Source organism: Seriola dumerili, unplaced genomic scaffold (assembly GCF_002260705.1).
Source record: "Seriola dumerili isolate Sdu_G_001 unplaced genomic scaffold, Sdu_1.0 BDQW01000216.1, whole genome shotgun sequence".
NCBI classification, from domain to species: domain Eukaryota; kingdom Metazoa; phylum Chordata; class Actinopteri; order Carangiformes; family Carangidae; genus Seriola; species Seriola dumerili.
The window spans coordinates 3,815,025-3,842,789 of NW_019174471.1; the positions used below are offsets into that span (position 1 = coordinate 3,815,025).

Consider the following 27,765-nt stretch of genomic DNA (forward strand, 5'->3'; position numbering starts at 1 on the left):
CAACTTTCCAACAGTAAATTATCACAGTCACTATAAAGAGAGGCTCTGGCACAGTGGCCCCCAGACACTTTGGGCCCCCCCTCCCCCTTGGGTGACTAACCCATGTGGTGGGTCAGTCATTACAAACCTTTTCAGCTTATCCAATACCAGAGGGGTATTTTAAAATTTTACTTCAGATCCCAAACTTTTCACACACATACCAAATATTTCAGAGTGAAGTATTCTGAAATGATGCACCAGACATCTAAAATATCTCCATTAGATGAAATGAGATGATGGAGCCATAAAAAATAAATACATTTAAAAAAAAGGGTCTTGGGTTTGAATGTTCGTCTAATGTCATACAGCTTCAATAAAAAGCTGGAACAATAACGCAATAAAGAATAACTATGATACTGTCAGACAGCCTAGAATAAGATGATTCTGACAACTTTAAAGCTCCTAAATGGGATGTTCAGGCATCAAATAAATAAATAAATCCATGGACACTGATCAGCAGGGTACACTTCTCAAGTCTGATTTTATTCTGTGGGAAACATTAGTCTCTTACACATCTAACTTGGTGGTGCAATATGACAGACAGCTACTCAGTGCAGCAGTGCCTACAGTTAATATAACCATGTTTACAAGCAAAATAATAAACAATGTTAAAAAGATAAATATTAGTTTCAGTGTAAAGCACAGCACGCAGTTCTCGACTTGTAGCAGTAGAACTGTATTGCATCAGTCTTACATAAATATGCTGAACCTCACACTGGTTCTAGGCAGATACACACACTGGTTTTTACAGCGGATACAGTGTCTATTCTGTCCTCGTACAGCTCTGGGCTCAGAGCCGGCCTAAGCAACTGGAGACAGAGAAAGTGCAATTTAAAATCGACGGTGACACCAAACATCCAGGGCAACAAGGACACACAGATGCATGGCAGGACACGTGTATGTGTGTGTGTTTGTGTATGCGCAGGACTATGTGTGTGTCTGGTATTAAGAGCGCTGCGGAGGCTAGGTTACAGTTCATGAGTTTGTCAAGACAAAACAGAGAGGAGTGACAATGGGGGAGATGACACAGACAGGAAATGAACACTGTTTGTGGCCAAACAGAGACGGCTGTTGACGTTGGAGCTCTTTTACAACACACAAACTGACGCCTCACAGACCTTCAGTCTTACACACAGACTGGACTTTGCAGGCCACCGTACAGTGCGGGCCTTCACATGGCTACTGAAGCGTCTGACTCTCTAGGCCGGTTGCGTACAACGTGCTCCAGCTGTCCGGAGTCTGAGACGTCATAGCTCGTCTTGTACTTAGCCAGGATCTTCATGAGGGGACGCAGCTTCAGCCACCACTGCTCCTTGGGGATCCTGTGACTGCAGACAGACGGGGAAACCTCAGCACCGTGGTTACGGCTTCTTTGGGTCCTAATTCTAATGTTCATGTCTGATGGTGCAAATCTAATGTTTTCTACTCACTGGGGAGCAGAAGAGTCCACATTTGGACCATGTGATTATGTGACACAAGACTGACTTTGAATGATAGGAATGACTTATTTTCATCACTTAATCTGCTGATTATTTTCTTAATTGATTTGATCTATAAAATGTCAGAAAATAGTGAAAACACACAATTGACAGGCAAACACAGAGTGTTTGGTATTATTGCTTAAAGAAAAGATTAAGAGGATCAGTTGATTAAGGTAGTTGCTGATTATTATTTGTTGATTGACATTTGTTAATTATTAGACAAATTAAGCTCAAAACATAAAAATAATAATATGCATCATTAATTTTCAAATTGTCCTGGTTTTGACACTTAAGTTGAGTGAGCCGACATTAATGTTGAGAAAAACCTACTGTACAACTACCAAAAAATCTTAATTATACATTTTGTTAACTTGATACCTCACTACCTGGCTTCTCCTTCACAGCATCATATAACAACACAATTTAGACAAAAATATGATGGTTTCGGCTGATCAAATCTATGATCACCATTTTAAGTTATAACCTAAGTGTCCCTTTGTTAAATGTGTTATCTCTTGGTATACCGAATATATATAATCAAATTCTTTTTTCTCTTCGTGTTAAAAAAGAAAAATATTTTTGATAACTCATCTTGAACTAGAGACTTGTGAATACATGTATGCAATGAAATAGGATCACTAACCCTGCACTCCACAGTTAGCTTGTGTTTATTACCTGTTAGCTAATGTTTCACCTAAGAGATTTTTTACATTATGGAAGCTAACAACACTCTAAAAGTGACTCTAAGCGCAGTGAGTGTGATACATACACAAAGTCAGTATCCTCCTTGAGTTGTACAACGGGCTGGAAGACCAGAGCCCGGCGACGCATCCCCAGCAGACAGCAGGTGTCCTCGGTGTTGGCAAACACTCGGCCTGCGGCGAAACACAGCAGTGCTCAGAGGTGGAACCAGAGGAAAGTACTTTAGCTATTCCCTTTGCAAACATATAGTAACATCTTACAGTGTGTGTGAGGGGTTGTATACAGTGATGATGACGACTCTCTCTTTTAGCTAGTAGCTATCTTAAAGATTGAAAATATCACTTTTTTTGTATGGATCTACAGGACTACAACTGGTGGTGCAACTGATACAAACAGAAAATCTAGAAACTAAATACAAAGCTGTGATGATATAAACCAAACAGCCACAACATTAAAACCAGTTACCGGTGTTAATGTTGTGGCTGATCGGCATTGAAGCTGTCACTACTCAAAAGCAACTAAAGCAACACAAAGTGCCGGAGACACAAAGAAATGTGGGGCAAAGCAGAACAAAAGAAATGTGCGCTTTATTCATACAGCCGATGCTATTCCACGTGACTCGTGAACTGGACATAGTGTAGCATGGTGGCTGCTGATAAATTTGACAAGGCATAGACACATCGTAGCTGCACCCCACATGTGCCTGGACAGGCTGTATGCTTCTTCAAGATATGGCAGGAGGGTGGAAATGACAGACAGGGACATGGAGCTAAATATAAACATGTAGATGGTCATGGAGCCAGCATGAAAAAAAGATTTACCTTCATCTTATGTCATCCATGTGTATGGGAAATAGACATAAAAAACAAAGAGGAGTTTTAACTTTAATTATAGTCTTGATACAAATACACATAGTGTGCTCTTAAGACAAACTTTTGATCAGAGGTATTACACGTTACTAGTTAGTGTTATCCATCAAAAAAACAAAGAACATTAAAGTATTTCTCGTTAAATTGTTACATTGATGGGTGTGAATGATCAATAATTAATCTCCTTTACGAGGACAAAAATACATCAAAATATCAGACAGTGACTCCATGACAGATCTGGGTAAAGGTCTGCTTCACAACAGCCACGCCTCTGTAGGAAGGGAGGATCAGCTACTACAAATCATTTCACACAAGTGCAACATGGACCTCACCTTGTCTGAACGTCTCCACCAGCTTTTTGGAAATCCACTGCATCGCCTTGGCAGAGATCTTAGTCCCAAAGTTACGGTCGAACGGAGACGGCGCTCCTCCCTTTCAAAGGAATCAAGAGGCATCACTCTTGTTGCTTTATTTGAGACCACACACTACAACACTTACATGCTATGTGTGTCTTGGGCTGGCCACAATAAAAGGCTATTTTTAAAGAGTTTTATTTTGAAAAAAGACATGTATTAGACACTGAACTATGGATTTGTCATGAATTGGGCTACAGATGTGCATTTAGAACCCTAACCCTAGAAATGAATAGTTCAGTGCCTAATAAATGTGTTTTTTCAAAATAAAACTCCACATTATAAAGTGGCCTTTTATGTGGCCAGCCCAAGACACACCTGTGCAATTATCATGCTGTGTAATCAGCATCTTGATATGCCACACCTGTCATGTGGGTGGATTATCTTGACATAGGAGAAGTGCTCAGTAACATGGACTTCAACACATTTGTGAACAAAGAAATTGTGTGTGTGTGCGTGCATGTGTGTAAAAGAGGTCTTACATCTTTTATTTTAACTAATGAAAAATTGAAGCAAAAACAAAAGTGCTGCGTTTATATTTTTGTTCACTGTATTTAACTAAGAGTTTCCACCCATTTTGCTGTCTCGCATGTTCGTCGGTATTCATTGTTTTACCTTATAGTAACTTGTGTGTATTTTCTACTGACTAGCATTTTCTATTCACAGAAGAAAAACAAGAAAAGATGATCAAAATGAATATACAAAAAAACCCCCGCCAAATTCAAATCAGATGCACCAAGACACCAACCAATGTTTTTTGGGGTTTTTTTGTCATATTCAAAGGTACATATTTGTTGAAGTGTTTTGTTGTGCTATGTTTAATATCTTATCTTAATATCCCCAAATCTATATTTTTTTTTCCTGTATCCCATTACTTGCTGCAGACACAACCCAGTTTCTCCTCAGGGATCATCAAAGTTTTGTTTCATCTTGTTTTATCTGTGATAATCTCTAGACGCTCAAAGCCAAAAGACAACAAAGCGCATACAGGAAGAATGAGACTAAGTAATTATGGAAATGCCATTCTAGATACAAATATGGAAAACTATTCATTAAATCGTCCTCAGTCTGGAGGAATTGTTACCACTGACTCTGCTCTGTGGTGAGGCCTACCTGCTGCATGTGTCCCAGCACATTCTTCCTGCAGTCAAACACTCCCCTCCCTTCTTCAGAGTACAGCTGGTAGATGAAGTCTGTGGTGTAGTTGTCATTACAGTTCTCATTCCTACGAGCATACAACGAAACAGAACAGTCTCAGTCTACATTCACCCATCCAGCAGCATCCAACAGCATCCAACAGCATGCTGGAGGTACTGTTGATATTATTCTCACATCAAATTGTCATCTGTTGATCTGATTACATCAGGATTGGATCTGTTTACTACACAAGCTGCTTAAAATCACACTGTGTGCGCTAGAAACACTGGATTAAAAAACTGCAGCAGCAGCACATCAGCTGTCTGTCTGGTCTGTACTGAAACAGCTTCACATCTGACTGAGCTGTAGGCTTTTTGCACATCATATTATCACTTAGAGATGAGGTTGTTAAATTTACTACAACCATCTGCACTGGGGTGGTTTAATTTGTCATTTTCTTACCTGAGGACCAGTCCTCTTTGAATGCTCGTCTTCATTTTCTCTGTCAGATGTTCAACATTGGCCTGTGGGAAGAGACAGTACAAGTGAATTATGCTGACCACTAGATGGCACCGTGAGGGCTGTCTCAGAATCCAGCCTGAATGCCCTCTGGTGGATGAAGCGAGAAACGGCCTGTTAGGGACTGAGCCTGAAACGTTAAAGGAGAGCTGAAAAGGAAAATCAAGTGATGCATGAATTCATATGGCTTCAGTGTAGGAGCTCATGTGTGTATGTTATAATAGTCAGTGTGTCACCTGCAGATCTCTGATGTCAAATGGCTCCTCATAGATGTAAGCAGCATCCGCTCCAGCAGCCAGGCCTCCTACACTGGCCAGGTAGCCGCAGTATCCTCCCATGGTCTCAATGATGAACACGCGTCTCTTGGTCCCACTGGCTGACTGCTTGATGCGGTCACAAGTCTGACACATGCATATAAGCTCACAATGTTAGTATATGTTAAGTAATTATTGTAAGCTAAGCTTTGTTAAACTGAGTGTAAATGTTGTGAGATACCTCCAGTTAAATGTCTCTCAAGTTTATCATAATGAAGTGTCAAAAAATTCAAATCAAGCAAGATTAGAGGTCATATTCTGTTAAAGTAACACATTCCACATATAAAAACAACAGCATGACACTCAATTCAAGGCCAACATGCTCATTGATCAACTCGCTACATTTAAACATTTCGGGCAGATTCAGGCTAAAAAATGCTGCATTCATCAGTTAGAGACTGGAGTCCTGCATAAGGATGAGAGAGCACATCAGATGGTAAACTTCACATATCATTTACACTTAGCAGCATATAACAAGAAAACTATATTTTCTACATGATTACAACGGTAAAATTTTATTTTGAAAGTCCAATGCTGATAATCAATTCAATGTCAGGTGACTGGGATGGCAGTAAAATGTCCAGTTTTAAATACTACAACAGTGTTAAAGGGGCACTCCAGCTATTTATAGCGATATGACTGACTTTTAGTCCTTTGGCATTAGACAAGATCCAAAAACAATGGGTCCTACATTTCCCAAAATGCATCTTGATAGAATCTTTTCTTAGACCCTGCTTGGTTTTGTAAGAATCCACATCTCTAAAACCCCACACCTCCAGTTTGTTGCAGAGTTTTCCTCACAGACTGAGTAGTACTTGTCATGACAAGTCAACTCAGCTTCGTGTGTAAAATCTATGGAGTGCCACTTTAAAACTTTACACATAATTCAGTATTTGTGTTATTCCAAGGCTTGAGGTTAATGTTAGAACTGGGGTCGGGGTACGCTTTGGGACTGAAGTAAGGTTAAGGTCGTGCTGAAATCTATGGTGCTGCATCAAATACTGCGACACTTTACTGCACATCTGCTTTTATAACCTGACAGTGTGTTGATTTATAAGCACTGCAACTTCACTCCATCATGTGTCATTTTCATCCTCTTTGCATGAGCATCTTGAACAAAGGGCTCAAAGCTGTGCCGGCGGCGGTTTGACTGTCTTACCTCCACGATGGCATTGAGGGCTGTGTCTGCCCCGATACTTAGATCTGTGCCCGGTACATTGTTACTTATGGTTCCAGGCAGCATACACATCGGGATGCAAAACTCCTCATAGGTAGCGCGAGCCTCATACAGCTGCAGCAGACTCTCAAACGCCTGAAGCAGCAGTATATGAAAACGCGTTAGAGCCACTCAGAAGGCCAGCAACTGAGAGAGAGAGAGGGGTGAATCTCTCTCAGTATGCTAGAGCGTATCCTGCCATTCCGGCTCTTTCCGTGTGATAGCAGCTATGGCTTCCCTTTGGCAGAAAGGATAGGTCGACAGAAGTGTGAATACAGAGATGGAGAAGAAAGTGAAAAATGGGAAGGAAGACAGATACAGCAAAGAGTGGTGGAGGAGAAACAAAACAAAAAAAAAAAAAGGTGGGGGAAAACAAAAAGGTACAAGGAAAGTAACGGGACAGATACTGTAGAACAGAGGGAGGAAAGACAGGAAAAGACAGAGACGGAAGGAGATGAGACAGATGTGAAAGGCTGTTTGTGAGTCTCAGCAGCTCAATGCAGTGACGCTTAATAGGGCAACATGACGGCCATATCTGCTGTGGAAGGCTATATGCAGGCAGGACAAGCACTGATCGACTCTGCATACACAGGAGGAGGACGAAGAAATGAGGAAGATGATGGCCAAGCAAAGATTCAAGCTCACAGATGATTCTCTGTTTATATTTATGCTAATGTTGCTTAGTTTTACATAGAGTCAAATTTTTGTTAATTTGAATGATCGTAATGTTTTAAAGAACACAGCGAGAGCAATGACGCTGTATTATTTTCTTATTCTTGACACAGTGTTTGTGATGGTAATGATTATTATTATTATTATTAATTAAAGAAGTTACACACAGTATACGAGCTAGTGCGTATTAACAGTACTGAAGGCTGTTAGTTTACGTTACATAGCTGTACAGTACATGTATGATAACTAAGTGACGACAACCCTGCATGCTGTTAACCACTCATCTTGGTGTTAATGATGAAGGGGGACACAAACACACAGTCAGGGAGAAGGGCAGGCAGAGCAAACATGGCAGCCACGACACTTGAGCACCTCACAGCATGCCTCCATGTTGTCACTCACTTACTTACCTGATCGGGAAGGGAGGGACGCTACTCTGCAACGTGGCTTTACCTTTACCAGTCACGCCTCACAGTACAGACATGACTTCGATTGTCTGTCTGTTCTGTTTTTCTATTTTTTTTTGGGGGGGGGGGGGGGAAACTTTTTTCCAGATGTGGCTGACAGATGCCACGTTCACAAGAATTTCTTCCAAATGATCCACTGACAGGCTGGTAAATACAGAGTGAGCGAGTTCTCCCTTCTTGAAACCTGATTGGTTGGCTGGCTGGCTGTGTGAGCATGTTTGTGGAGTTCTGGTATTGTCTGCTTGCGTGCATGTGCGTGTGTTTTATATGTGTCTGTGTGCTACTCTTGTTGCCAGCCCCATCACTTACAGTAGTGATGGCGTTCAGAGCCGTGTCAGCGCCAATGCTGAGGTCTGAGCCCGGCACATTGTTGGAGACAGTGGCTGGGACCATGACCATGGGCACACAGAACTCGTCATATTTCCCGCGCGCCGTTAACAATTCCAGCAGTGACAGCAAGGCCTGCAGGGCAGAGCCAAGGGCTTTAGTGTCTGCAGGGGTGGAACTCCTTGGTTTTGGTTCAGAGGTGCTACTTGCCACAAGGAATGGAAAGACAAAAAGTGGACAGGTGCCAAGGGGAGGAGCCAGGTCTATCACAACGGACAGCAGCGAAACAGACAGGTACCACTCCATACACACTCTCAAAGACACACACATCTGTACATACACATGAAACTCATTTACTTGCATACGTCACAGGAAAATTAAAGCTGGTGGGAATCTAAATGGGAGTGCGTGAAATGGCTGGAAAAAAAGCAGGAGTTCTCTGTTTCCAAATAAAATCAAATAATTATATTATTTATATTTCACTTACAGTGTTGGTTCACTTTAAATAATACATATTCCTTGAGTTAAGGATCCTACCTTCTCTCTACACATCTATATTTAAAGCAGTGAAAATCAACAGTGAACCAACGGTATGTTGCAGTTACTCTTATCAGCTCTACAGCTTCAGTTTTGGCAGAGAAACAAGTTTGAAGCATGATTATGTACATGGCTCTTCATGGAACCATATGGTGGTGTGCTGACATAAAATGGGATAAGACTGATGGAAAGGATCAACATTACACTGTTAACTATAACATACATAGTGTATATGTACATCTAACATTATAATTAGCAAAACTTCAACAGTTACTTTGGGATTTTTTTTTTAACTGTATGAGCAAAACTATAACTTTCATCTTACTCAATACTTTATAGAACTTTTTTACTACTGACATGAATTCAAAACTCAAGAGCTAATAAGCTTATGGACAGAAAATAAGACAATGTAGCTTTATTAGTAAAATAAGACAAGCTATATAGACAAAGGAGTTTTAAACATACCTCAAATCCACCAATAACTAGCAGAGCATTTATGTTGTGCTTTCGCATCTGGTCAGCAATTTTGTCAACATGCTTTGCAGGAAGAGTTCTGATGGCAGGAAACAGAAAGGGAGGAAAAAAATATTATTTGTCACCAAACATTGTGCATGTAATCATTTGATTTGAATGACCAGATTAAAACTCACTAACTTTTTGACTTTCTGTGTACAGTATAGCACCACATGTTAAATATATATATATATTTACTAATCATTATAATTATTATTATTATTATTATTATTAATTGTATTTACTGTTAACAGCTTTAATGCTGAACAGTCAATGAGAGATAACAGCTCAAGACTTTACCTTTTGGTTCCCAGTAGAGATCCACCCTGTCCCGTCCATCCTCCGACATCAGCCCATTTAATCTCCTTAATCTGTGGGGACAACAGCAACATGCAATTTTACATGTCTTATTGGAGCACTCCCATAACATTTGAAATACTTCCTACCGCATTTTCTGACTTTTTCTCCCATGATCCATGTCTGGTTGTTGCTGAAATCTTAAGTTAAAAGGAGCTTTATGTAAGTTTTTGCTATTACTACCTATCTTACATTAGCATTAACAGCTGTTTACTGACCAGTCTAGAAGAAATGTTGTGAGTTCAGCATCAAAGTTTATCCATATACTCACCAAGAGCTGTCTCCGGCGGTAGAAAGCAACGCCAATGTCAACTCTAGTTTTACTTCTATTTCTATCACTTTCTTCTACTGAAGTTAGCATGCTAACCAGGAAGCTGCAGTCTGTTTGGCCCGTCTCATCTCTTTCTGTTAGTGAGTCACTGTAGCGTTCAGCATGCCCTGAAGAAGTAGCTGCTCAGAGGACGTATTATAACTTCTTGTCTTGTAAATGCAACAATGACTGAAGCTCTTTGACAAGACTGGTAAGTAAACAGCTGTTAATGTGAATGTTGGCTATGTAGCAAAACTTACAAATAGCTCCTATTAAAATAAAAGACAATCTATTAGCATTCAAATGACTGAATCCTACACCTAAGCCTGTTTCTATGTTGCTGTTGGTCCATTTATCACAAAGTTTAATACACAAACTGCTACAGTCCTGCATTTTCTGACATGTCCTCCTGGGGTCTCAGTGCAGAGACTGTTAGGAGGCAAGTTAATATACTGGACACACTGTCTTATATATATAAATATATAAAATAGAAGAACTGGACCAGTGAAAACATTGCGGTGTGCAGCACAGAGTCCCAAAGCACTTAAGTATAGAAATTCATTACTCCCACTGGTCTAATCTTCTTAGGGTCAGTTGGTGCTGTCTGATTTAAGCTGGCAGGGACACACACAGGAGACTGACTAGTGATATGGGAGACATTTTGATGAAGATAAATAGTCAGATCTTTTTTTGAATGCTGTTCTTTGAATGAGCTAAATCTGGACTGAGGGGATTTAAAGTTTCTCACTGGGAGAAAGTCACAAGAGGATAAGAGGGAGGACTCTAAAACCAGTTTTTCCAGTCACAGAGCAGGAAAATAGGCAATGTCTCAGATGACAAGCCACAGAACAGGTTCTGTCCACAAGCACACCTGTTACTGTGTGCTTTTACCTTTCATTCAAAACTCAAGACTCCCTCCATATTTCAGTGTTAGTTAAGGTGAGAGTCATTCCATTTAATCATTCCAAAAGTGTAAACATTTTTCATCCTACTCTGCTGCCCTCTGTCTGATTATTGTGCTACTGCATCAGCTTTGGCAGAGCAGGGCAGAGGAGGGAGAGTCAGTGTGGGAAATTGGCTTACATCAGTCTGAACAGATTATCCCCTGGGTTTTCCCTGATTCTTGAGTCAGGGAGCTAACAGTGATTGTGCACTGCCCGACTCTCATCAAGCTAAGCCAATTCTCTTTCAGTTATTGATTCAAACATGGGAGTAATACACATCACATTTTTGCTAAGCTGTTATGGCACATTTTTTGATTAATATATCATGAAATCAATGACTTCCAGAGAAAATTCAAATGGCATGCAATACAAGAGTACATGTACCAGTATATCAGTGCTGGAGTACCCACCTGTCCTTTGTAGAATCCCTCAAACCCATCACTGACAGCAAACATCTTGTGTCCCTCAGAGATGCCCACCCTGACAGCTGAACGTACGGCAGCATTCATACCTGCTGCAGGAGCACCGACATTCAGCACCGCCACGTTGAAGTTGCTCTGAGGGCACAGAACACATTAAATGTGACATAAATAGTTCTATCATCATAATAAATAGGGTATGTTTCAGTTGATGCTGCTGTTGGACAGTTGTTGAAGCTCAGCAGAGTGGATCAATAAATGGCTCCTGGTCTGTACTCAGCTACATGCTGGGTCTACAGTGGTCATTATCACAGATGCAGGGGGAGCCAAACCCTGAGGCGAGGTCCACAGCATGGAGTCTGACATGCTGCCTCTACACCTCACTGATCTTCAGTGTGTGCTGCCTCTTTTGGAGCCGCAGCAGCAGGCTGCAGCAGCTCCTGGCAGGGTTGAACAAGTCATCCCTCAGCAGGGAGCCAGATGTCATCTGATATCAGTGAACAGCAGACCAACACTGAGCAACCTGGGGCTCATATGAACACATCAGTAACTACAATTTTAGGCTTCAGAGCAAATACGCCGTGGGTAACACAGCAAAGCAGTGTTTATTTTGAACTGGTCACCATAATTACAAGTCATCTTATTTTTCCACTGAACAGCAGTAAACAACTGACACTATATCTGAAGGATGCCAGCATAACTAGCACGCTGTAATGCATCCGTTCACAGAAACATATTCATGTACTTACAGGAATACATTACTCGGTAAGTGAGCCTTGTTTTGTCAAGGATTTCTCTGAAAATAGCAACAGCACAGTGCATCACGACTGCAGTGGCTGAGTCATTATTCGTAGGCAGATCCTTAGGACTGTGTAATAAAATATTAAACACCTCAGTGTCTCTGGGAGGCTAATTCGACTCTAAAAACAACCTCCACTCCGGGCATGGTGGGGACTGCTACTACATGTGTGGAAAAACAACTCCCACTGTCTCTGTGTGTCTACTTCTGCTGAGTGTTAAGACTTGACAAAGCTAAAAACACTGCCACTGCCAACAGTCCCAAAGTAAATGTCATGATGTCATGACTCGACTTACAGTTGGAAGTTCAGATTCTGGTTTACGATGAGCCAGCAGTTTGTATGTCTTCAGGTTGTTTTCAAAACTTCTGCAATAAAACACAGGACACTCAGTATGTTCACACAAGTACATGTTCAGTGTCAAGACAAACGAAAACACACATTATAGATGCATTAAAATTGAATGATGCATTTTGAATTATCTGCATTGTAATGATTATATGCAGCTGTTGACCGTATCCACAGTAAAAACATCAGTCTAGTGTTGAGCTCTAAAACAGCACCTGTCTACAGCTTAATGTCAACAGTAAGCAACATCAAACTGTCTTGATGTTGAGTGAAGTGATGGCCTCGGTATATTGGATTGGTCCCAACAGGCCGTCAGTCATACCTGCCCCGAAGCTTCACAGCCTCCTCAAACCGTTTCTCGTCCATGGCCTTCTGGACCTCCTGGGTCTGAGAGAAACAGGAGAGTGTTTTCACTGTTTGAATTCAGTAATCATTTCTACACTGTATTTCCTGTATGTACAAAAGTAATGCCATGATGTGTTATTTATATCAGTTCAAATTAAATACCTGCAGGCAAAGCCTCTGATCAATGAAGTGCCTATTATAAACAAAACAGTCATCCTCTGACTAACTGCCTCTCAACTAACTATTATGTAACCTTGTTTTGACCTGTAATAAAACTGCCTGCCACTTCAAAACACCTGAAAACATCAGAAAACTTCAGTGAGATTTTCCCTTTCCTCTTCTGTCTGTCAAAATCCAATCTTGTCAAGCGAGAACAACAACAAAGCTCCTTTGTGCGTTTCTCTGCAGATGGGTTGCTACTATTACATCATCATCACGCTGGCAGTCATTGCCAACCCTGCCAAATGCTTTGGATAATCATTAACCAGACACAACTGCCTCTCAAACAATACAGCTCTCTTGTGAACATTAGTGGCACTCCAGGCCCAATGGGCTGTGCTGTTTGTCATCATTACTTAAGCTCCTCCAACCCGTCCCCATTGACTCTGCCTCTCTGAGTCCTGCGCAGTCGTTTCTGAGTGCGTGTGTTGGTACGTGCTTTGCAGAATTCCTCTCCCCTCAGCTTCTGTACTTTTGTAAATGTTTGTGTGTGTGTGTGTGTGTGTGTGTGTGTGTGTGTGTGTGTGTGTGTGTGTGTGTGTGTGTGTATGTGGCAATTTTGGCCGTCCTCCAGTCCAGTCTGGTACTTACCATCTGTACACACTCCATCAGAGGCAGGCGCACCGATTGGTTCCCGCACAGAGAGACAACACAGGCTGGCGTGTTGGCTGTGGTCTCTAGAAGAGCAAGAACTGCCTCCACACCCATACGACTAGCCTGTGTGAGCAAACACACACACACACACACACACACACACACACACAGATAAAAATGCATCATCATCACAATCACAACCTTGTTCCTTTCTCCTGAACACTAACCCTTTTTTCTTTACCAACACATTTTTCTCCATTTGAAGTTTTTGTTTACTTTTCACTCTGAACCCAAAATTGGAGTAAATTCTCCACCATATCCATCTTTTTCTCTGCTTCTGTTTGTGGTAAACATGAAGAGAGCTGCTGCTCACTGTCTGTGATGCAGTGCATGCCGAGCCATAAATCTGTTAATGTGCTTAGCCTAAAACCTGGAGCCATTTCTCCTCGGACAGACACGGGATTAAACAGGAAAGGCGCTGGACAACTGGACAAACATTTCAAATAAAGAGCTCAAAGAGCAAACACAACAGTTTAAAAAAGTATGCACTTTTATATACTGTATACAATTTCTACTTCAAGTAGGGAGTGCTTGTTACTATCACATCTGAGATTTATTTATTTTAGGCTTATTTTATTTTGTTAATATTATTTGACTATGCTTTGTCTGGCTGTTTTAACCATAAACAAAAGGTTAAAAAAAGAAAAGAAAAAAAAGAAAAATGAAAAGCATCAGATCCTGATATTTGAGAAGCTGCAACCAGCATTGTTTGATATTTTTGTTTGAAAAAAAGACTTAGATTATCAAAACAGTTGCATTGCACAGTTGGTTACTTAAGTGGTGCACATACCAGGATGCGGTCAAAAGCAGATGGGGTCCCTCCCCTCTGCACGTGCCCCAGGATTGTCACTCGTGTGTCGAAACCCAAGCACTTGACAACAAGCTAGGACGGTAAAATGCACAGGTCTTAGCAGTGATCATGGTAACATTTTGTGTTATTCCTCGAATGAGAAATACGACTGTAAATTTAACTACTGGATCCTTAATGTAAAATGATACTGATTCATCTCATGCATATTAGTAACAGAGCTAAAGATAGAATTACATCTGCAATAGAACTGTAGTACATGCAAACATCCATACATACATGAACAGACACATCACACACTGAAACACAAACACAACAGAGACGCTGAAGAGAAGGGGAAACAGCAAAGCACAAGCAAGCCATTCTAATTTTTCAGTCATGTTAGTGGGGAGCTCCCAGCTTGTACTGAATATCCCAGAAGATCCCAGACAGGAAGTGCTGCACTAAACTGAAATGTTCAGGTACTGTAAAAAACCCAAAATGCATTACAAATGAAGAACAGTTAGTGGAAGGGCATAAGATACTGTGATAATCCCAACTGTGAATAAGCCAAAACATATTCAATAAACTATGTGTGAAGCAGTTATAAAGAAAAGACATTTGACTGTACAAATGTCTGGGGTTGTGAGGTTTAGTGATGGTATCTGCTCAGGGTCTTACAGCTGTAGCAGTAGTATCGTGAAAGCTGTCTTACCAAACTAGCGAGTGTGTCTGACAGAGCATTCCAGAAACACAGCAACAGAGTCAAAGCCACACCAGGGCAGCAGTACAGTAGTAGAGGTCATACAGGAGGCAGTCGAAGCTGGAACTTGCCACAGTCTTAACACAAAGCTCTGTACTTACATTCTTAATATAGTCAGTGGTAATGGGCTTGTTGTTATGATCAATCGCCCCTTCGGCTACAATTATGATATTCAGCCTTTTCATCCCTGCTCGGTTCTACAAGGAGGGGTGGTGGAGAAACAACATGACAGAAAAACTCAGACTGTGGCTGTGACGTGGGCTTTCAGAAGCGCGGGGGCCCGACGATGCCAACAGCCTGAAACAGATTCTTTCATAATAAAAGCCTATATATCGTTACAGCATGTGTTTGCACTTTGTAATCAGCAATATCCTGCCAGCCTTATTGGTTGCAATAACTTCATTATCATGGGCTTACCCTTCAGCATCATGATTATCTCATCTGAGGCTTTTTTCCCACTCACATCCTCCTGTTAAATATACTGATTCCAATTAAGATGGCAAGAACTGTATTACAGAATATTCAGGCTAGTTGTTATTGTGGCACAGTGAACTGACTCCCATCAGTCGGGCCTCCATGCTTCTGGCCTCCCCTTTCTTTACACTCAGGTACTCACTTCCTTGACAAAACTAGAGGTTATAGGCTTCCCATGCCTGTCAAGGGCTCCCTCTGCAACTATGATTATGTTCAGCCTCGTGCCCCTGGAACGGGTCTGAATCATAGAATGATATCATGTTTCCAAAGCAGAAAAAAAAAACAATAAGACACTAGACAACTGAGACTAAAGACTTTCCTCCACATCAGTCTTCTCTGACAAAAATAAAGTCAGGATTTACTCCCTGGAGAAAGACACAAAATTAAGAATAACAGCAACTTTGTCAAGTTAAAGAACATTGTACAACACAGGGGCTGATACAATATGGTTAACTGGGTTTACTGTTGGGAGATCAATGAGATCATGTTACCGCAGACAGTTTCTGACACATCTTCTCCTCCCAGCCGTCCTCTGGGGGCATCTCAGGGATCAACACCCAATCTGCCCCGCAAGCCAGGGCGCTCACCAAGGCCAGGTAGCTAGGATAAAGCACACAGACGGACAATGTGTATATAAACAGAGGTGATAATGGTGTCTGTTTGTGCCTTAGGAATTATGTTTTTGGATTTGCTATCAAACGCACTCTTACCCACAGTGTCTGCCCATGACCTCCAACACGAATGTCCTCTGGTGACTGAAAGATAAGAAGAGAAAATTAGACTTTTGTGACATTTATTATTTATTCATTTATTTATTTGAACTTAAACTACATCCTAGAAATGTGAAATAGAAATAATTTCTATTCCTATACCCACAAATGGCTTGTAGGAAACATGCAAACAGTGGAGCTAATGTTTTATTTTAACTTCTTTATTTTCCTCTAGATACTGACGTTCTATTTTCAGTAGTGCATGACCTTAAATTTGTTAAAGATCAAGAGTGATAGTAGTTAAACATTTTCCATGGATGTCCATGTTTATCCTGCCATTTTCATGATATAACAATGTGAGGCTCTGTCACAGTCATTACAAAGTATCAAATTCAGGACTTTACATGGACTTTGCACTGTCCATCTTTTTATTCACAACCAAATATAACAATATCGCTGCTCTACCCGCCCCTCACCTCTGTGCAGTTGTCATAATTGCGTCCACCACCTCGATGATTCTGTGTAAAGCAGAGTCTGTGCCGATTGTCATGTCCGTTCCACAGAAGTCGTTATCGATGGAGCCAACCATCCCCACGATGTGCAGAGCCGAGTACTTCTGAACAGCATCAGCTTCGATCAGACCTGAAAGGATCAGCAGGTTAGGGTTGAAACAACAGCTCCTTTGTGTTTTCCACTGTATTTCTACAATGGTTCAGACAGGTTACTCTCATAATATCACACGATGGGAAGCAATGGGAGCTGCTGAGCTCTGGGAAAAACCTGAACACTTCTTTGTACTGTAAGAAGCATCAAAACCCTTCAGATTATAACTGTGTGTGTGTGTTGAGCAACTGCTTAACTTCATCCAGTTTTTGCATGCTGGAGATTCTGTAGGGAATTTAAAACTTTATCCTTTGGTCACTTTCGTAAATATTTAATCTGACCATACAAATCTCCTGACCTTAGAAAAGGTTGTATCTAGCGACTCCACCTTAACCAAGAATGAGTAAATGTTAATGGGGAGCATTTACTAATCAGAGGTCGCATTTCCATTAGCGTGCATATTGTGCAATTTGAAATTGCGAGCTAAAAAACAAGTAATTTAAAAAAAAACTCAAATGTCGCAAAAAATGTTATCGGTGGAGGTGGTTTTTCAGAATATTCAACAAAGAAACATTTCGCTAAAGTGAAATGGAAACACTGCATTTAAGTCACGACATTCAAAAACATGGCAGATTATTATCTCCCAAAAATCCCTTATACGTGGCTGCTGCCAGATATAAGGGGATTGCCTTTCCATCACTACATGCACTAGATGCCTTGGTCCCAACAATTAGCAAATGCTGGAAATCTGACACCACGTTTAATTGGAATGATATTGTGAGAGGAGAAAACCCAGCTTTATTCGTATAACCTCACTCACTGGAAACAAAGACCAGTCGCAATTGCGTTTTATCATATCATATCACAGAGCTCAACTTAAAGTTTACCAGAGGATGGCACTGAACACACCCTTAATTAAGAAACTAACAAAGAGGAGGTTAATCTTCCCTTGGTACCTTGCTCCACCAGCTCTCCCAGCAGTCCGCTCCACTCCTCCCTGAAGAGGTTGGCTCCCGTCAGGCTCCCATCTCCACCGATCACACACAGGTTGGTGATGCCGCGCTTCACCAGGTTGTGAGCAGCCTTCAGACGTCCCTCGTGAGTGCGAAACTCTTTGCAGCGCGCACTGCCAATAACAGTCCCACCCTGATGGCGAAAAGTGTGAAAATGTCTACGGCTTAAATCCCGTTTTGCTTTGATTTGCTTACTTTTTAGAACTCAGTTCTGTTTACTCGGTTCAGGATAGGGTTCAGTGTCTTGCTTCAGGACACTGACATGAGTAAACACTTCTGATGAACACACACTGGCTGTTCAGATGTTAAGCGATGACTTCTCTAACCACAAAAAGAGCCTTCTTTTTTAGCTGCATGACTTACATGTTCCTCCTTAACTAAGAAAACAATAGTGTTTTTATGTCACAAGGTTTAATTCAAAAACAGAAATCCACGGATGAGGGAGCGACTGTTTCAGGAGTCCCCACAGTAATTTCATTAGATGTGTGGGATGCTGCTCATGATAATTACTCACCACTTGTAGCATGCTGGAGACACTTTCCCATGTGGCTTCCCTTATGTTCTCTCCACCGTCCACCATACCCTGATATCCCTGATGAAAAAAATTTAAAAAAGACAAATAAAAAGAAAATAAATACAAGAGATTACCATACAAACATTCAGGACAAACAGCTGAGGTGATGTGCACTGCAAACTACATCAGAAGGTCATCATCACTTAGTATAAAATAAGTATTTCAACATAATGCAAGACCACACGGTACAATATGTGATTTTGAAACTGTAATAATTTCATATGCATGGCTTAAAGTTTGCCCGTCCTCATACAATGTCCTGCAAAAGAACACCCACAGTACTGTGGTACCTGAGTGGGAGGGGAGTTTTATATGAGGCATCTGCCAAGACCTCAAGTCTGTTATGTAATAACACAGTAAGCAAGCAGGACCACCACATACACAGATGTGCTGGGATCACAGGATGAGCAAACAGTACAGCCCCCGCCAAAGCTCCCCGAACATCTGCTACATCCCTGTGTTCATACATGGAGACTGGGATACTACTGTTGTCACGTCCTGTCACTAAGTGCATTCTTTTAAAAAACATTACTTCGGATATCTCTAACATTAAGTTGCTACTGTCAGCTAATGCTAAAACAAACACAATTGTCATACATCTGCTGTCAAAATCAACAATAAAAGCTATGCTAAAATTTCTCTTCAAATGGCAGATTATGAACAGGTATTACTACAGTATGTAGAGACAATGTGGCTGCAAGTCATGTTTTCTACTTCAGGTCCACTCCTATAGCAAATAAACTATAAACTGTGGCAAAAAAGGCCTTAGTAATGATGATCACAACATATGGGCTCACCTCATGAATGAAATAAACTTTTGCACCCACATATAACCCCATTCGAACCACAGCACGTACAGCAGCATTCATCCCTGAAAGAGAGAGAATAAAAAAAAAATGAAATCTCAACTATAGAACGACCTTTGTGCATTTTGCGATGAGTGCGGTAAACTAAGCCGTAGCTGTATGACAGAAAACCCACAGCTTTCCTGATTTGCACGGCGGTTCCACAGTTTAAGCTGCATGGATATTTATTTCATCGCTGTCACAAAAAGAGCTGCAGCTGTAAATCTTCAATCCCCTCTCTCTCTTAAATGTGTCAGACAGTGTTTTTTGGTGTGTGTAGAAGCACAGGCTGTGTGTTTTTTCTGTCTATCTGTGGCTTGGGCCAAATTTCTTCTTTTTTTTCCTCACAGCACACAGCCATTTTTGTCAGAAGGTCTCCCTGCTCCTCCTACAGCCTCTTAGTCACTCTGTGGTTAGTCCAAGTGAACTCCAGTAAGACGCTGCTCTGTGCCTTGAATGTCAATGTCAGGTTAGCTTAAACCCTGACAGTGAGAATAATAGATAACGCTTTACCCACAACAGTCAGACAGGAACTTGGCCGATTGAGGGAGATATAAACAAGAGAGGACTGAGTTTCCTTTCTTTGTGTAAAGTGGTGAAAGCTACAGCTCTAATGGCAGCCAAGTTGTGCTGTTACTAAGCAACACAAGTTTTTAAGCCATCGGGGCAGCAGGAAAGACAGCTAAAAAAGACAGGGGGCGATCTGAATCAGAGAGTGAAAACTTTAGTGGTAAAGTTAACAGGGAAGTAAAAGTAAAAACCCTCCGGAAATGTGAACCCATTTTTCTCTTCATGGAAAGTTACAGAACCAGCAGAGAGGGACCAGCTATTCACCATACTGTGCGGTGTAACGGCCCATGACCTATTGTTCCATTACATAACTATGTTCAAATGAACAGCCCAGTTTAACTGCATTCAGGGGAGATAGAGGAAACTCAATCTGAATGTGAACAAGACAGAGACAAAATTCGAATGTTATTAAAGACATGTGACTTTCATCTCTCTTGTCGAGGTTTAGACTTTGTCAGAGCAGACAATCACTAAGTTTGGCTGTCTCATTCTGCATGACTGACACTTTCTCGTGCAGAGTGAGTGAAAGGACTAAGCCAAGGCTACACAATGCTCTCTGACACTGACGTTCAGCTCCTGTCATGCATGCCACAGCCTCATCGCTTTGCTCTGGGGCCAACTGTGTGCTTTTTTTCCGATGTGTGTGTACGTGTTCATTTGTGCACCGACAGTGAATCCTCAACCTAAAACCACCCACTACAGATCGATTCATTTCTCCTGAGCCAAGGAAAGCAATAACTTGGCTGCAGTGCAGATTCGTGTTGAATGAAGTGCAAAAAGTAAAGAATGTGAGCTAAAAACAACATCTCCAGGTTGACTTCTCAAAGAAGACATCACACCACATGATTTACTGGTGAAATAATACAAATGAATTGTTGCTGCTTGAGTTTGTACTGTGCATGCTGGCTCACTGTAACATGCTCTCATGACTGAATGGCACAGTTAAACAAGACAGAGCCACCGCCAGTGTTATCAGTTACAGATAGATTACTACCAGGTAGTCAAGTGATGCACACAGTATATGAAGTGATTTTCCACAACTTAACAGACGCTCATCAATAATGCATCAGTAATGGAAAGTCATCTGGTTCTCCTGCTTTTCAGTCTTTGCCATTTTACACAACCCACTTATTTCTGATATATAGCCTGAATGGCTTTTTACTAAGTCTTTTACTATTAAAGAAGCAGAATCATTGTTGTGATTAAACTTGTTTGATTTCATAGCAATAATATAACAGATCAGGAGTTGTTTAAAAGAAGCTTTGTATGTTATAATATAACTTCCTTAGTGCTTGGGTAGGTTACAACAGTTTAAATGCTGCTGTCCTGTCTCCTGGTCAAATACTTTCATTAAAATTTCAGTATTATTAAAATATAAAAATCTTAAATTAATTAAAAAAAAACCTTAGGCATTTTAATGGAAAGATGATTAGCTTCTGTCTTCCGAATAAAAACCAGAGCTCAAGTTTTACAGAAAAAAAGCAATGCCACTTCCTGCCACACAAACCGACTGAGCTGCAGCTGTTCTATAGATAATACATTTCTCTCTGCTGAACTGTACAATGACACTTCACTGCTATTAAAATGCAGTGCTCTGCATCGTGGTAGTAGGCGTGTATAAAGATGAGTCGGTGAGCACATGACCAGGATTTCCCTCCCTGACGCACGGCCGGCTGGTAGAGACGCAGCAGGGATGTATGCAGCTCATCACGTACACAGGATGCAAGCAACCCAGCGTTGGCCCACACTATGACTGCTAACTGTAACCGCAAGACCAATCTCCCTAGAATCAGCATGTTATGAACGCTGGTCATCCTCGTCAGTTTCTGATGAAACCTGCGCGTCGACCGGTGCAAGCCGCAATGCAGTGCCCTGCGCTTCAGTCACTGTCACCGCTTCATCCAACCTAATCAGACTGAGAGTTCATTAAAAGGCAACTTAAGCTCGTCAGCTGTAATGTAGTAACAAATATTGGATTGTAAACAAGAAAACACGATACGGCTCGACCTTGACAGCAGTTCTCTAAGCTGCCGTCACGGTGCGCAGCCACAAAAATGTCACCAAATCTGTGACAGGTATGATGCTGTTAGCGAGTTAGCAGGATGTGTCTTGTTAGCATGCTAACTGGCGGGCTTCCTGAATGAATGGTCATACTGTTACTGTTTAACATATGATTACAAATGCAGGGCTGGCCTCTTGGCGGAGAGTTCAGCATCTCACCGCTGCAGACGTGCGTTTTCGCCCTCTTTGCGGGCCTGTACACATTGACACACGGATGCTGTAGAAGTGTGTCTGGCCAGTTTACCTTGAGCATCCCCTCCGCTCGTCAGCACTGCTATGGCTTTCCCCGCTCCCGACAGGTTCTCAAAGAAGATCTTCTTGCTGTCTGGCTGCGCCATTTTCACAGCGGTTCAGTATCTATCCCAGTCCCGTTCGTTGAAATATTACAACAGACCACCGACAGTATAAAATTGTGCTACAATGATGAAGGGCACCGGTCGTCCGCCCCCTCTATCTATGTATGCCCGCTATGTTCTCCTTCCTCCTGTTCGGCATCTATTCGTCGATTAGCAAAGAGTGACTGTGAGGAGAGCGATTGGCGTTGCCACAGACCAATCAGAGCTCGGTTTATGTGGCTCGGGGTTTAATTTTCAACCAATAGGAGAATTTGAGACGGATATATGGGCGGGGCGTCGTCGGCAGGTTCTCAAAGATGTCGTTGAGGAATAAACCTACCTAAATTTAAGTTTATTTGCAGCTGTTTCCAGCTGCTGCTAAACAATCCTACACGTCTGTCAGATCCAGCTTACTATCGAGATCTACACTAAACTGTACAAACACAGATCTCAGCATCATTAATTTATCAGGTTTTTTTACATCAGTATCCAAACATTATTTTCTGTGAAATTGACAAAAAATGTCCAACAAGGCTGGTGCAAATCAGTTCAGTATTTTTGTGCAGTCCTGCTGACAAACAAACAAACAAACCAACAAACAGACATGGGTGAAAACATAACCTCCTTGGCCTGGGTAATAAACATGTCATAGTTAATGTGCATTAATGATCACAGCCTGCCAAAACCTTCATTACACCACGGACTTAAAATAAAGCAGGAAACAGATTTCCTTAACTTCTATCTTTTTGTTATATCGTTTTATTTTTATCATTATTGTTGTTTTTGCTCATTTTGCATGTTAATTTATACTTTTAATGTTTTTTTTTGTCTGTGTCACCATATGCTCCACAGCTGCTACTTTGCCAAACCCCATATTAGTGTTGTCAATTGTTTTGCACACTTGTGTTCCCCTGTTTTATCAGTGTGCATTATTCTCACATCTGACTTGTTATTTTTTTTAGTATTCTTCAAGTAATCACTGATGCAGTTTTCCCATGAGCATTACAAAACTGTACCTTCTTAATTTGGCTTATCCCAATCCACAGCGGTGGTCTCAAAACAGAGCTTGTCATTCATTTAGTTTCAAGATGATCACTGCCTGAGAGTCTTCACTGAAATAAGCTACTTGGGCTGGCACTATGAGGAGTGTTCTCATTTCACTGAGGCCTAAAACCCTTTGTCTGACTGTGGCATTCATTTTCCTCAAAGCTGAGCTATTCAGAGAGCCAGCTGCTGAGTGTTGTTGGTGCATGAGAACATCTACCATGCTCTTGGGTCTGGTTTTATTGTGGGTCCGATTCTAGAGTAAAATTGTTCAAAATCCCTCTTGACAAACATTTAACATGCAACGTACTCTGACATCAGTATTCAACTTAGATCTTGCCTCACTGTCTCCATCCAGTGGCATCAAGAACGAATTACAAGCACAATGACATTAAATATGGATTTTTGCTGCATTAACAAAATGCAAAATACACTGTACTTAATATGAGTAATTATAGGCAGATAGGGGAATCTATTTTGATACCTTTTTCTTTGCATTAGTTTTCAGCTTCTTCTTAAACACAGTTCCAACATCGACTTGTAAAACACATCCAAAAAGCTTTCTATAACTTTTAAGGTGAAAGTTACTAGCCACATGGTACAGTCATTACCATACACAAGTACAGTCATTAACTTATCAAGGCAAAATCTGTGTCAGGGGTTTTTCCCCAGACTGAATCTCAGAAAAAATTAGCTCTTTAGGTCTGGGGTCGAAGCCTAATTGAAACTCAAGAAATTTCAAAGTCATCCATTTGTTTGTGTAATTCTATCTGTTTGTCTGACTTTACAGTGAGGTCATGAGAAATGTTTGTCCAACATGTCAGAGAGAAGTCCTAATTAGACAGAGGACCAACCACAATGAAATATATTTGGCAGCATTACTCATTCAGATCTAGAAGTCACTGATTTCCTCACAGAAACACAGGGAAGTGTTTGGAGCATGATGAGTAAGGGGATCACGAGCTGAGCTAAAAAGACTTAAAGTATAAATAATTTGCTATTTAGTGAATTGAACTTAAATGACATCTAGTCTATTAGCATTCAGGTCAATTTCACTCAAACAAATTACTTTTTCCTTTAAAGTCAACTTGCCTGGTTAAGAGTAGCTAGGTTTCAATCCAAATGTAGCACAAATTCTAACCATACTTTGAGAAAATCTGCATAAGAAAATGAAAATGAATGCATACATATGCATCCACTATTGTTACACAAATGTTGGAATTTGGTTTGTTGAGATGAACAGCTGGTATTAAACAGTGCTGAAGAAGAAGACACAGCGAAATCAGTCAAACCTCATACAATGGGAAACCAACATGAAATCTGTCTAAAAAACATGAAATAAGTGTGTTCCATGGCATTTATTTGGATTTAGAAGCTTTCGAACCTAAACTAAGCGTTATTTCTATTTGGTATGATCTTTGCTTAATCACCATATATGTTTGTGTCAGAAATAACATCTGTGCATTGTTATATTTAAAATCTGCTGATGAAAATGTAACATATGCGTAAAAATGTCCACATCACGAATGATAGGCTCCCCATTATCTGCAGATGCTGCTGCATTTTCACTTGTTCCTCTTTTTTTTTATCTCCTGCTTGTGGGAAAGGGAATTTCTTCCGTTACATCGGCAAGCCTCCTTCCCCTCTGGCATTTACAGCAATCATACGGTTTCCCTCCACGGGGCTGCTGAGAAGACGGCTTTGCTGGAAAGTGCAGAAATGAAGCTGCCAGCTGGAAACTCGAGTACAGCCTCTTGATTTGGTATTTTATCTGTGCTCATCATTTTCTTTTCTTTTCTTTTTTTTTTTTTGCCTTCAGCTTTTTGCTTCACATAACATGAAAGCTCTGTATCTGTCAAATTATGTCATCTGCTACAGTACAGTGTGTCATCTCGGTGCAGAGACAAAGCAATATTCAGATGACAGAGAAATTTCAGTTCATGTGATAAATGAATGTAACATAAACACACAGCAAATGTACAACATTTTAATTTTTATTCATGCAGAAACAACACATTCCATGCACAATTACATGATTATAACCTAGTGTAAGTATCAATTATAGCGTTAAGTGACAGAATTTCTGAGCTTGCGATTAACCACTCAGAAAAACACCAGTATTATCTCCTATGTACCAAGGTGTAAACAGCCCTGAGAGAGCTCTACCGGCTGGCGAGCTGCCATCAGTGTTGTTTTCTCACAGTACCTGTACAGTAAACACACCGGTGTATTTAAAGAGCTGGCTCACACAGGAAACTGAGTCTTTGTCTCTGTCTGTTACACTCTGTTAGCTTATTCCTGGAGGCCTGTAATGGGGATGATACTGAATGTGAAGAGAATGGTTGAATAAGTCGCACTGAAAAGAAATGAATGTGTTCGTATCTCGGCCTGGTGTTGGCGAGATTTAGTAGTGTGCTGAGAGACTAATGTGACATATGAGTTGAAACGCTGTGATAGCCTGCAGGTAAAGTTCCCCGGGCATGAGCCTCTGTGAAAAGAATCCTTTCATATACAGTATGTCTATCTATATACTTTAAACTGTTACATCTCCATGTAGCTGCTTCTAGTGGTAAATCTCCTTTATTGTTGCTAAGCAGCCAAAGTGTTTGTCCTTGGGGTATTAGCAGGTGAAATTTGTTCATCTGTGGTTTACACTCTTTGCTTTTTCTTTTCAGCTATTTCACCATTTCTTTTCTTTTTTTATATTTGGTGAAACAAAACAAAGGCAAAGAAAGTGACATAACATAACATAACATAGCATAGCATAGCATAACATAGCATAACATAGCATAGCATAGCATAGCATGACATGACATGACATGACATGACATGACATGACATGACATGAGGAGTTAGGACCATTCAGTGGGGGAAGCACGCACTACTGGGGAGGTGGAAGTTAGCTTTCCAGTGACATAGGTGGGAGATGGGACATATTTGTTTTGGTTTTGAATTGTTTTCCAGAAATACACCATCATAGCCACCATTTCTAACACTAACTACACAGTACAGGTGTTTCCACAGGTTTTCCTATATAAAGAACTTGTAAAACAGCATTTCTTCACGTGTGCCAGTTGAATCTTTATTTCCTACCAGACACTTTGTATTTGTGACGGCAAATGGAAAAGTTTTCAGTGAATTGCAGACGCAGATAGAATCATTATTATGCCGCATGAGTGTGAGTGTGGAGCTAGAGAGAATGAAATGTGTGCTGAACATGAAAATATCACAGTTCATCATTTTAAAGGGAACTCTTTTTCAGTGTAAAATGATGTTAAAAAGTATTTACACAAATGTGTGTTGTCAGGCGTGTGGCACCTCATTATGAATTCAGAATTTATAGGTCTAGGCCGATATGAGTTTCTGGATAAACTCATTTCTTAAAGCTGTTATTCTGGGGTGATGATCATTATTTAAAGCAATATTTTTGACATTTAGGGAAATACACTTATTTGCTCTCTTGCTGAGAGTTAGCTAAGAGGATTGATACCACTATGGTGGCCCTGAATGCTCAACTCACTGCAACTGCAAAACACATGCAAATAGATAAGACACAAACAACTTCAGAAAACGTCTTCATCAATTTGACAACACATGCGACGCAAAAAAACACAACACATGCAATTACACAAACACGCTGCAAATTCAGTCCTTAAACACAGCAGAAGTGTTTCCAGCGGACACAAGTGCCATGAAGGCATAATCCTCACTGCAGTGGCCCGGGTTCGAATCCAACCCATGGCTCTTTGCTCCATATCGTCCTCTCTCTCTCTAACTGACTTTCCTGTCGCTCTCTCACTGTCACTGTCAGAATTAAGGCAAAAAATTACTTTGTTAAAAAGTGATGAACCTGGCTGTGATGCATTTGTTATTCAATGCTTTTAACTTTAAAAGTCACAATTGGGTATTGAACAACAAGACCCAACCAGGTTCATCACTTTTTAGTGTCCCCTGTGTTGTGTTAAGTATTTGCAGAGCATGTGTTGTCAAATTGATGTTTTCTGAATTTTGCAGCGGGTTTGTGTCTTTGCAGTGCGTTGAGCTCTCAGGGCCACCGTATACCACCCTCACATGCACACTAAATGTGTAGCTGGGGATAGCAGCCTGTTAGCTTAGCTTAGCATTAAAGCCTGGAAACAGCTAGTCTTTAGGAGTAACACAGGATGTGCTACCTAACTGTGTGATCATTGGAACAGTGCAGCGAGGGCCATCTATTATATCAAATCCGATCAACACCAAACAGACATGATAAGTGATATTAAATAATCAGCAACTGAAATACCAATAAACAATCATTAATGAATCCTCTGAGGCTGAGTGTGACCGTTCCCCCCCAGCAGAGGTCACTCATGACACTATTTCACCTCCCAGCAATTGCCCGTCTCAG

General features: G+C 40.9%; 1 protein-coding gene across 8 annotated transcripts; it reads right to left on the reverse strand.

The window, feature by feature from the left end:
* Positions 1-492: 492 nt before the first annotated feature.
* LOC111228196 (ATP-dependent 6-phosphofructokinase, platelet type-like) lies at positions 493-22,476 on the reverse strand. 8 transcript variants are annotated; one of them, XM_022754001.1, is made up of 23 exons: positions 22,244-22,476; positions 19,321-19,394; positions 18,464-18,541; positions 17,893-18,082; positions 16,810-16,975; positions 16,334-16,378; positions 16,115-16,223; positions 15,251-15,346; positions 14,390-14,482; positions 13,537-13,662; positions 12,704-12,768; positions 12,332-12,401; positions 11,228-11,374; positions 9,507-9,577; positions 9,159-9,246; positions 6,634-6,786; positions 5,397-5,561; positions 5,104-5,165; positions 4,618-4,729; positions 3,424-3,523; positions 3,044-3,049; positions 2,290-2,395; positions 493-1,367 (listed from the first exon to the last, which is right to left on the reverse strand). In XM_022754001.1, exons 1-23 carry the CDS (start codon positions 22,335-22,337, stop codon positions 1,211-1,213), a joined length of 2,373 nt encoding a protein of 790 aa, XP_022609722.1. In that variant the 5' UTR covers positions 22,338-22,476; the 3' UTR covers positions 493-1,210. The 8 variants fall into 8 exon arrangements, with proteins under 8 accessions (XP_022609722.1, XP_022609729.1, XP_022609721.1 ...); XM_022754008.1 differs by lacking the exon at positions 6,634-6,786 and adding an exon at positions 8,139-8,291; XM_022754000.1 differs by lacking the exon at positions 15,251-15,346 and adding an exon at positions 15,766-15,861.
* Between the last annotated feature and the right edge of the window lie 5,289 nt (positions 22,477-27,765).

Bases quoted from the DNA above. Each gene is read 5' to 3' on its own strand.
- LOC111228196 (XM_022754001.1), bottom strand. From the start codon at position 22,337: ATGGCGCAGCCAGACAGCAAGAAGATCTTCTTTGAGAACCTGTCGGGA. The intron at 5,562-6,633 runs GTAAGACAGTCA...TGCATGTGTCAG, and splicing joins CCCTCAATGCCATCGTGGAG to ACTTGTGACCGCATCAAGCA. The intron at 3,524-4,617 runs GTAGGCCTCACC...TTCCTTTGAAAG, and splicing joins TGCTGGGACACATGCAGCAG to GGAGGAGCGCCGTCTCCGTT.